The 11,145-nt window shown below is 31.4% G+C and overlaps 2 protein-coding genes across 2 annotated transcripts; one reads left to right on the forward strand and one right to left on the reverse strand.

Moving 5' to 3' along the window:
- Positions 1–8,156: 8,156 nt before the first annotated feature.
- Positions 8,157–8,700, forward strand: LOC133327524 (MIP18 family protein galla-2). Its single transcript, XM_061536042.1, has 2 exons — positions 8,157–8,280; positions 8,339–8,700. The coding sequence occupies exons 1-2, from the start codon at positions 8,160–8,162 to the stop codon at positions 8,698–8,700; spliced, it is 483 nt and encodes a 160-aa protein (XP_061392026.1). The 5' UTR covers positions 8,157–8,159.
- Positions 8,701–8,723: 23 nt separating this feature from the next.
- LOC133327525 (mitochondrial inner membrane protein OXA1L-like) lies at positions 8,724–10,110 on the reverse strand. Its single transcript, XM_061536043.1, has 3 exons — positions 9,229–10,110; positions 9,058–9,175; positions 8,724–8,990 (listed from the first exon to the last, which is right to left on the reverse strand). The coding sequence occupies exons 1-3, from the start codon at positions 10,060–10,062 to the stop codon at positions 8,824–8,826; spliced, it is 1,119 nt and encodes a 372-aa protein (XP_061392027.1). The 5' UTR covers positions 10,063–10,110; the 3' UTR covers positions 8,724–8,823.
- Positions 10,111–11,145: the final 1,035 nt, after the last annotated feature.

Genomic DNA, 11,145 nt, shown 5'->3' on the forward strand with positions numbered 1-11,145 from the left:
AAACGAAAGTGAAAATTCATAATAAAACAAATTTAAATAAAATAATACAACAACAAACTGAAAAAAATGAACAATTCTATACAGGATAGCATACTACTATACTAACAAAACTAAAACGATAACAAAAATCCTTATTAAATACATATGGATACAAAGTTGCTCTTAATGCTCCTAGAGTAAAAAATAAACTAAAAAACCAACAACAACAATGAATGTAACAAGAGATAATTTCTTCAAAAAGAAAATATCTCAAGCTAAAAAGTGAAGTGCAAAAACTAAATTCTCGAAGAAGAAAAACCGCCAAACTAAAAAATCGAGAGGTATTAGAAAAGAATATTAAGCGAATAAACCACACATGAACACTTGGTGTAGATTAGGAATTCAGCGGGCTTTCCAGTTGAAATTGATGAAAGGCGCTATAATTATTTAAGCAACTACTTCAAAATGCATAACCTAACTTAATATGGTGGCGTATCAAATTACTGATTTAGAGGACCCTTCAATATTATTATTCTGCCGTGCCCACAATTATCATAAACTTCCTACCGTTATCATAAACTTTTAGCGAATTTCATATATATGTAAATTCAATTATGAGGTCTTCATAATTAATGGTTTTAGATTTGTTACCCAACACAAATTTCCAAACAAAAATAAACAAACGTTTCTAATAACTTATCGGATTTGTCAATAATTTTACTCTCAAACCTTAACTGAATTCCCAGATATCCTAACACCTGTTCTAATGTGGTTTTTCAAATTAAAAAAAAAAACTAAATAGGAATTCCAAAGAGCTAAAAAATGAATGTTTAATTTAGAAATAATATCGATATAAAGAGGAAACACAATATAATTTTTTTTTTATTTTTTGGTTAACGTATTCTTATTAATGTGACAGTTGTAGTGGTTATAGGCAAACAAAAGATTAATAGATGTGATGGTGTCTATATTTCAGAAAATTTAACCAGAATTCACAATGTATTCCAGAAATGCAAGCCTTTTGCTATTTTTTGCTTTGGAGATTGTTTTCTTAACTATATAGAGTGCCATAAACCATTTACATTTCAAGTTGGACAGATTTATAGACACATTTTTTGTAAGACAGTAAATGCTCAATTATAAACAAATACACAAACATCATCTGTCATTGTAAAAATTTAAAAAAAAATTAAATCCAGTAAATATTGTTCCTTTTTTAAAGAAAAAATTAAAACAATACCGAACTCAAATAATAACAACTACATAATAATTGAAAGGCATTTTTTGTATTTTCTTTCTTAAAGCACAAATAACAATCAATCTATTCATTGTTTATGTGAAATAGAGCAAACCTATCATGGCAAATATTTCCATTACATAGTAAAATGAATTTTGCCACAAATTTCAAGGTCAGTATAACAGTTTATGTTAGCTACAACCACTTTCAAAAGAAACCATAGGCCCACATTAAAAATATGATGAAAAATCGTAAAAAAAAGATTTATTATTATTATTTCAAATAATATAGGGACCCATGTCCAATATCTTGCAGAAATTAAACACACATAAAAATAAAATTAAAATGTATAGATGAAAAAGTAAAAAAACAAAACAAATGAATACCAATAAAATATAATTGATGTACGTAATTAAAGAACTGAAGTTTACTATTAGTAATTTAATAAATAATAATAATATAAAACAAAAACCGAAAATATGTGGAAACATTTATTGAAGACTTACAGCTTTACATCCATCTCATTGAATAAAATGGCAAACAATTCCCTTAATTGGCAAATAACCAAATAATTTGTACATTAAATCTAAACACAACAACATAGGGATCCTCAAATGAAAAAAGTACTTTCCAAGATGGTTTAATTCTTAAAAAATGCAATTTTTTCAAAACTTGACTATTAAGAATTTGTATTTATGCCTAGTATACTTTTGAAAGATATATACTTTGAATATGTCGAATAAAATTTATTCAATAACAGATGTTTATATTGATAACGGCTAATATTCTAAAATATATTACAGAGTTAAACTGTAAAACTGTTATAAACAATAAAGATACGGAGCAATGTATGACACTTTCATCTATTAGGTGCAATTCAATAATAGTTTTTCTCATGTTTATCTTGTTTATTGGTCAATAATTGTATATTTTCTATTTTGCCAATGCTTTCAAAAGATTCAGATTTAAATAGGGATTATATTTAAGAATTGAACTCATTTTTTCAATTGCGCCAATTAATTTTTAAAATATTAAAAATGAAAAGTATTTGCTAAATTTGTAAAGTTCATGCTCTATAACAACAACCATTAGATCTGGATCCATTTCAAGAATAAAAAATATTCACATTTTTTTAATTTTAATGAAAATATTGTATCATTTTTATCAAAGCTCAATATTTTCTCAAATTCGGCCGAAACGTAGTGAAAGTCAAATAGCATGTTTACATTTTGATATATTTTTGAGAATGAAGAACTCAAATCTTTGATGGATTACAATTCCAAGTTGAGCTGTAAACCCCATTCTATATGAATAAAAAATTCAAACACAAAACAACCACAACAAATATAAGTAATATAAATACATATGTATTTGGAAATAAAGAAAATATATGTGTAAAATGTTTAAATGTAAATTATATATTTATACACAAAAAATAATAATAATAAAAAATAAACAACAACACAAACATTAACGTAATTAATGTAGAAGTGTGAGGTATTTAGGTTACGTAATGTTTTATCAGGTATGTGGCCATCCTTAACTTGAACCCATGCAGGCAAAACATTACGTCTTGATTACCTTACATCCTAAAAAATTAAAACTACTAATAAATAAAAACAAATTATTATTATTAAAATTAATATTACTATTAGTAAAACAAAATAAATCTTAGTTAGTAGCAAATTAATACAAAAATAAACGTAAAGAAAAATTATGGATACAAATATTGCACAATAAAGAAAGGTGACAAAGAAATACAATTGTTTTCTTCAACAAAAACAAATTAAAAATATATAGGCTTGTGTCTATGGCCTCGTTTTGTATCATCTATTAAGCAATCGATTTACTGTTAGGAGTTTTAGTTTTTTGTTGAAGTTTAATTTTTTTAATATTATTTAAAATCAAGAAATACAGGGTGACACTTTAACTAAATTTTTTCAATATATGTCTATTTGTTTCGATACGAAACGAAGGCCTCGCATTAAAACTGGCCAGAATGTAGAAAAGTCGAAATTAAAGCGAAAAACAAACAAAAAAAACTTTATTTTTATTATTTAATAATGATATATATGTTAAACCTCTTTATAGTTTTAAAATTAATTAAAAAACAAACAACAACAAAATAAACCAGTAAAAAAGCAAAAATATTTAATTAAAACAAACAAACAAAAATAAAAAACAAACAAATTTTTGCATGTGATTAATAATAATTAAGTTAAATCTTATAATAAATATTTTTATTATAATTACAATTGATATACATATGTATGTATGAATAAATGAATAAAATATTATTATTTGGTTAAACATATTTTGAGTTTGTGTCAATTTGTGACTTGGGGAAGAATTTTGACATTGTTGTAAGACAGTTATGAATGATCTAATTACATGGTACAATTATAAAAGGTAACAGCAAATCCCAGCTGATTTGATTCCAACGTAATACTAGTGTCAATATGAATTTGACAAATTATGTTTTTAATAATCACCCAACAGGAAAATTAGGAACGCATACAATTTGAAATTGTTCTTTATTAAATGTGCTCCCGTTTTCAATTTACTCAATCTGCCTGCTGGGAAAGTTTGACGAAGCAAATCTTTCTTCATGGAATAACTCGCAATTCTCAGCATTCCCATATGTGTTTCACATATAAATGGCAATGGCTCAATTATACGAAAGTTGTGGAAGCGATAGAAATATATATTTGATAGATTTTCATTCATGTTTTTCAAATTTTCGTTCGATGATTCGAAAATATTACATTTTCAAAATAAATATAATTTGTTTATTTGTTTACATTTTTCTGTCAAATGACGTTGACACTAGTATAACTTACAACAACAAATTTCCATGTGGTTGTTGTATCGTTTGTTGTACAACAACACTTGCTGTTACCTTCTATTATTATACCATGATCTAATTAGTATAAAATCAATGGTCTGAATCAAAACTATTTGTATATAGGTTTCCAAAGTGATATCCACAATATAAACTAACGTGCATGATGTAACTAGTAAGACTACCAGACGCTAAGTCCTAAGCTAATTATTTTTTTGGGATCTTTATATAAGGAACATAGCTAAGAAGTAGACCTATGTCGACTATGTTTTTCAAGGATATTTTGCAACCCACAGGCCACAAAGAATAGTAAATTACATTCACTTTTGAAGGCAATTTTTGTAATATAAAAAATTGGGGATACCTGCAAACATGGAACCCAAAATATCAAATTACAGCCAATTCGGTTGCAAAACGTGTCCAGGAACCATAAAATTACCAACATTTAATAATGTTATCCAATTAGAACCTAAAACACTGCCACATGCAAGGTAGATATCAAGGTATATTTAATAAGGTAGCCGCATCGGCCCAGCTGTTGGACAAATAAATGTCAAAAATGTTGTTGTAATGTTGAACCAAAAAATTAAAAAACAAAATTATGAATGAAAATCTCCGAATTTCGAAGAGCTTTTTTGGCAATACTTTTATTAATATTTTCTACAAGAATTTGTGTAAAAAAATCTTGTCAATCTGTTTGTTTTGGCAAAATATTTTTGACATATCAAAATACAACAACCGATGTTTGTTGTAGAAATTCGCCGATGCGGCTACCTTGTATATCTACCTTGGTAGATATATAAGGTAGCCGCATCGGCGAATTGGGAACATGATATGTCAAAATTGTTATCGAGGCGAATAAATATGAATTCGCCTTCTATTTTTCCACCAATCAGAACAAAGCATTATTGAAGTTTTATAAAATATTTATTTACCTTATTTAAATTTGTGTGCTTTTATGCAAATTGTAAATTTATGAATAAAAAATAGCATAAAAGATAAAAATTATTCGTTAACGTTAAGTAACTGATGAAAAGGAATACATTTTTGGAGGTGCGAAGACGTGGGCCCATTTTGAATATGTTTCTGTGGCAGTAACACCTCAGCATACCAAACAACATATATATGTTTCGTTGAGGTCCGGATACAGCAATGTACTCAACTCGTATCGAGAGCGCATTGTCCCCGGAACCCTAAACAGGTGTCCCTCCTGCCAGCAAAGCCCTCACGACACACACCATTTATTCAATTGTCCGTCCGAGCCTACGAGTCTATTGCCCATAGACTTATGGCTAAAGCCATTAGAGGTGGCACAATTTCTCCGGCTACCCTCTTCAAATCCGAATTCCTAATTAATTAATTAATAAATATATTTTCCTTTTCCTTCTTCCGTTTTCTTCTATCAACATTTTCAGGAAAGAACTTTCGTCAGCAGCCAACCTGTTACAACAACAACATATATATGTGGAAATCTAAGGTTCGAAATTACAACCAAATGATTGAAATCGGGACGTACATATCATTGTATGGAATCGAACATAGAGAGTTTTGCAAGGAAATTTGCATTCGATAAAAAACCAAAATGCCAAACTGAACTCTAACAATGCTTAACAATAAAACTCCAGAATGTAGTTCTGGTTTCCTTTATCAATATCCTTAGCATATGTGTTGTCTATTCTGATGGTCTCATTTGAAGATTAACGCTTCGCTCTTCTATTATTGATATTGTTTGTAATATGGTATATAATGAAAGGATTTTTACGTGAAATACGCCGCCAATCATTATAGAAAGTCCAAAACAATAGATTCTTATAAAAATCCAAAACGCTCTTCTCGTGTAATAGTAATGGTCTTCCTATAGTAGTTCATGTGATATTTTATATTTTTTGTTTCTTCAGAATTTGTCTTCTTTCATTTTTAGTTTAATTTTTGTTTTTCTATTTTTGACGGCGATTTCAAGAACAACAATTTTTTGTGACATATAATGTTACCATCAGCTGGCTTGATACGGTTACCTTATTAATATACCTTGGCCACATGTTGCGTACATATATTTATTTAATATTTGACGAAGAAGCCACCACCTACATAGTTGTTTTTTTATTAAACTCACTATTGTACCATGGTTACTACCAAAAATTGGAATGTTCCCGTACTCAAAAAGTGGCAAAACTTTGCAAATATGAAAAGGGTAATCGACAACAATTGCACTTGGGTTTACATTTCTTTATATAGGGAATATAAAGAAACAATACATATATTGATATTGAAATTTAAAATTCCACAGGACTTTGGAAATTCTACATTGCAGCAATTTTTGCGGGTAACATTATATGGACGCTATATGTAACCATTAACAAATATTTATATTTAATGGTATACAAATTTTCTTTCCAACCATACCAATTGCCTCATGAGTCTAAATATTGGCCAGTATTAAAATATCTGTTCCAGGGCCTGTAATTATACCCTTCACCACACTGTGGTATAGGATATTATGTATTTGTACATACGTTTGTAACATGAAACGAGATAGACACATGATTCTTTTTGAGAATATGTATAGAATCACTTTCTGAGTTGATTTATGTCCATGTATCCTTGTGAAAAAATTACAGATCGCATATATGATCCGATTTAGATGAAATTTGACGCAGGTCACTTATTTGGTCCATGAACGCACCATATTGAAATTGGAAAAAATCGGTTCAGATCTAATATAAAGTTTCGTCTGATTTTTAGTAAATATTGCACCAAACTCCCAATATTTGTCCGATTAAAACAAAATTTTGCACAGATTTAGATATAGCTCCCATATATAGTTTCGTCGATTAAGAATTGTCCGATTGAGACAAAATCCTACGCAGGGTACTGAATTAAGTCCAGTTTAATGTCTGTGGAGTTTTTTTTTTTTAAATCGGTTCAGATTTAGATAACTCCCACATATTGTTTCGTCCAATTTTATGTAAATGGTGCACAAAACTCCCAATATTTGTCCGATTAAGACAAAATTTTGAGCTATGTACGGAGTTAGGTCCAGATAGACGTATGCGAAGTTTTGTTGAATTCTGATCAGATTTATATGTAGCTCACATATATTTTTTATCCGCTTTTATGTAAATAGTGCACTGATTTACACGAAATTCGGCAGAGGTGAGTTTAGAGTAATGTATATTAAAGTTTAAAAAATCGGTTTAGATTTAGATATTTCTCCCATATATATTATCGTCTGATTTTAAGTAAATGGTAGTACGTAGGCTCCTCGGCTACGTCTGTTAAATATACACGAGATAAAATTGTGGTCAGCGCACTGTACTTCGACATACCAAATGGTATATGTCCCAGTTGCTCAATTAGGTCCAGATTTATACATATTTCCACATACATTATTTTGCACTATTTTATACAAATGGTACACAAAAGAATCTGATTGGCATGAAATTTTTTATAGATTTCAGAATGGTATGTGTATGTTTTTTTATTGTTTCATATATCTCACATTTAGTATCGCAGGTTTCATTCCAATGTCCCTCTAAAGATAATATGTCTGTTTTATCTACAGGATAGTGTATATATTAGCATCTCTTGTATGTATCCAAAGTGGTGAAAACTTCCCTTACTGGTTTTTTAATACGATAACAAATTTTCCTTTTTGATACAAATAGATTTTTGCTGTTTGGAAACAGACCAAATAATAATTATATAATTACAGCCAATTCCCTTGAAAACAACAACAAAATTTCAAATTTGAGACATAACAGTCCAACTCAATATATCGGTAATGCCGTTTTCTTATTGTGAATGTCTTTAAAACAGCTGCAAGGTAGCAGCTTTCGTGGTTCTAAAACTGTAACGCTTACGCTATTAATTAGCTAGGCGTCCAACAATTATGTTATCGATATGAAACTAGTTCCAACCGTTCATGTTTGAAGCGTATCAGCTGATTGGCATTCTTTCACGTCTCTTCTTCGTAAACATGCATTTTGTTTCAATTTGATTTTTATCTGTCTTTCCTGCTGTCTACTTCCATTCGCAGTGTGAGAAACGTACTCCTTGAGAACATTTGATTTTAATTTATTATTATAAAATTTAATTAACAAAATGCCTACAGAAATTGAAAACTTAAACCCCAATGTTTATAGCAAATCAAAAGAACGTGCAATCACCAAAGAAGAAAAAGATGAAAGCATAGTTGATCCCTTTGACAAGAGGGAAATATTTGGTGAGACAAATGTGGTATATTATATGTATCAAATGCTAATGATTATCTTATTAAATAGATTTAATACGCAATATTAATGATCCGGAGCATCCCCTTACATTGGAGGAGCTACATGTTGTCCAGGAAGATTTGATCAAAGTTGACGACAAAGGCAACACGATTTTTGTAAACTTCACCCCGACAATACCACACTGTTCCATGGCTACATTAATTGGACTATCGATAAGGGTAAAGCTATTGCGTTCATTACCACCCCGCTTCAAGGTAACTGTTGAAATTACACCTGGAACTCATTCGTCGGAGAATGCTGTTAACAAACAATTGGCCGACAAGGAGCGAGTGGCAGCTGCTCTTGAAAACAAACATCTGGCGGAGGTTATCAATCAATGTATAGCCGCAAAAGAGGCTCTAGGAGCATAGTTACTAAGAAGCATATCATAAAGTTTATTTTGTTTTTTATTTGGTTACTAATAAAAACTTAATACAACAACTTATTCTGTATTTACAGAAGTAATTTTTCGGTAAATGTCTTATCTTGTGGTCTTAACTACTCTTTTTAGCTTGTGCTTCTATGCTCGTAGCTGGTCGTGGTTTTGTGGGATCATATTTGTAGGTCTTCACCAAGGGTCCTCGGCCTGCCTTGGCAAATCGAATTTCATCCAAACGTGAACGTTCCTCCAATTCTTTGGTAATTTTCATATTTTGCCATGCTGTATGGGAGGGAAAAGTGTATTATGAATTATGCTGACTTTTATTTGAAATGACCAACAAACTTACAGTCCTTCATGCCTTCAACAAACTTCTTTTTCTTAACTGGCAAGTTTTCGGCTTTGTGGATAATCATTTTATCGATTTTGAAGAAATCTCTTACTGCGGGTATTTTCAAAATAGCCACCTAAAAATACAGGAATTAATGAGCTGTCTTAAATATTGTTTTTCGCATCTTACTTGACCCAATGAAATGAAATTACTGCACGCCCAGTATGTCAAAATAGCTGCTGGGAAATTCATTGTGAAGGGAAAAATAGCAAGAGGCAGGGCGCGCAATACATATTTCATCATGCCCATATTCTGAGCAGATAGCCTTGCACTATCGGTACCAATTTCCACAGTCAGAAGCAGTGTTAAACTTGTTATGACTGGCAACATAAATGTGGGATCGGCAATGGTTAGATCGGTAAACCAAAAGAGACCGCCCTCTCTCATTGATTCAACTGGTGCATTTGCCATTCCTCTCAAACCCATGAAGAACGAAATGAAGAGAGGTGCTTGAGCCAATGGTACAAGAAGATTCTTTAAGGGGTTCAACTCCTTCTCCTTCATGAATGCCATCATTTCTTGAGCATAACGGGCAGAATCTATGGCATTGCCGGATTGACGAGCTTCCGTCATTTTCATTTGCAGCAGTTGCATTTGTGGCATGTTGTTGTTCATTTTGGCAGCATTTCGTTGAGCCATAATCACCAAGGGGAAAATTATGGTACGCACTACAACAGTACCAATTGCAATGGCACCCCACCAAGGTAAATCCCATGTGACATGTAAGAATTCCATACAATTTTGGACAAGACCAACTGGTGACCATCCTCCCAAACCAATTGAGGCAAAAGACGGCTCTCCTAAAGCATTTAGAACTGGGCCAGCCAATTCGCCTACATTTTCAGGAACTGCGGGAGCGGCGGGTATATCGGCCAAATTCACAATAGTCTTTCCAGCTGTTTCACTGGCGCCTTCTGCGCTGGCATACCGGACACCTAATGTAGGCATGGCCAAAGCCATCATTGGTAACTTGGGTGTGTGTGCACGCTGCCATTTCTTATTTCCACCAATGTCCACATGCAAATCCCTCGAGTTGATATATAACGCGGACGCTGTGGGTGATGTAAACTGCAAAGAAAAATATAGATGAAGACAAGTGTTCATTCATTGCCGTTTCAGGTTATGTCATTTCATCGATGATCTTCAGACTTCATGAAGAGTGCAGGCTACTTACTTTACTGTGTAAATTTAACTGTTTGAGGCCATTTGTATGGCGTAACAGGTGAATTCTTTGAAATATCATGACTTGGAGTACCGACTTTAATTAATAATATTTTACAATTATTATTTCTGCTATTTCCATCCAATGTTCACGTACTGGATGTAATTCACGAACGGTCAAGTTCAATTAATACATTCACCGAAAAGAGCCACGGAACTAAGTCCGTCAAAGTTGTTTGTTTTAGTTCTGCTGACATTTGTTAAAGTACGTTTAGATTGTCGAAATTCAATCGATATCAAATGTCCCAGAACAGAGGTGGAGCTCTATTAACGAGCTCAGTAGAGCAAGATCAATGGAAGATTTCATCACCTGTTATGGCTTCGAGAAAATTCTGATAATCACTTCATTTTTGGATAAAGTGTATATAAATCTTTAGGCAGTTGGCCTTTTCCGGTGTTGCGAAACACGAGCCAACGTCTCCTCGGGGTATAGATTGCTCACACTAGAATTTATTTAAAAAAAAATCGACATACCCATGGTATAATCAAGTTGCAATTCTAACGCAAGTAGGTGTAAATGAATAGCTGTAATCTGTTATTTCAGGTTATTATAAAGAAATAATGAACCATATCAGACTAAATTGACATGCTATACAATCAAGGTGTATTTAATAAGGTGTATGCATCAGATACAACAACAAATATTTTACAAAAACAACATTGTTCTTATAGAAATTAAATTGTCATGCTGACAACCAGTTTTTGATAAAAATAAACAAAAACAATTATTAATTTATTTTTGTCAAGAACTATTCTTTGAGGAATAATTAATGAATTTGTGTATTCTTGGGTTATTGGCGGTTTAGGTCAGTGAAAAATAAAGTT

The sequence above is a fragment of the Musca vetustissima genome, unplaced genomic scaffold (genome assembly GCF_032173495.1).
Source record: "Musca vetustissima isolate MV318-11 ecotype Yass unplaced genomic scaffold, APGP_CSIRO_Mvet_v1 utg6936, whole genome shotgun sequence".
Classification (NCBI taxonomy): Eukaryota; Metazoa; Arthropoda; class Insecta; order Diptera; family Muscidae; genus Musca; species Musca vetustissima.

Excerpts from the sequence above, each read along its gene's own strand:
- LOC133327525 (XM_061536043.1), bottom strand. The coding sequence starts at position 10,062 with ATGATGGCTTTGGCCATGCCTACATTAGGTGTCCGGTATGCCAGCGCA. Across the intron at positions 9,176-9,228 it reads ATTTCATTTCATTGGGTCAA|GTGGCTATTTTGAAAATACC; the intron begins GTAAGATGCGAA and ends CTGTATTTTTAG. Across the intron at positions 8,991-9,057 it reads TGTTGAAGGCATGAAGGACT|CATGGCAAAATATGAAAATT; the intron begins GTAAGTTTGTTG and ends CCTCCCATACAG.
- LOC133327524 (XM_061536042.1), top strand. The coding sequence starts at position 8,160 with ATGCCTACAGAAATTGAAAACTTAAACCCCAATGTTTATAGCAAATCA. Across the intron at positions 8,281-8,338 it reads TGACAAGAGGGAAATATTTG|ATTTAATACGCAATATTAAT; the intron begins GTGAGACAAATG and ends CTTATTAAATAG.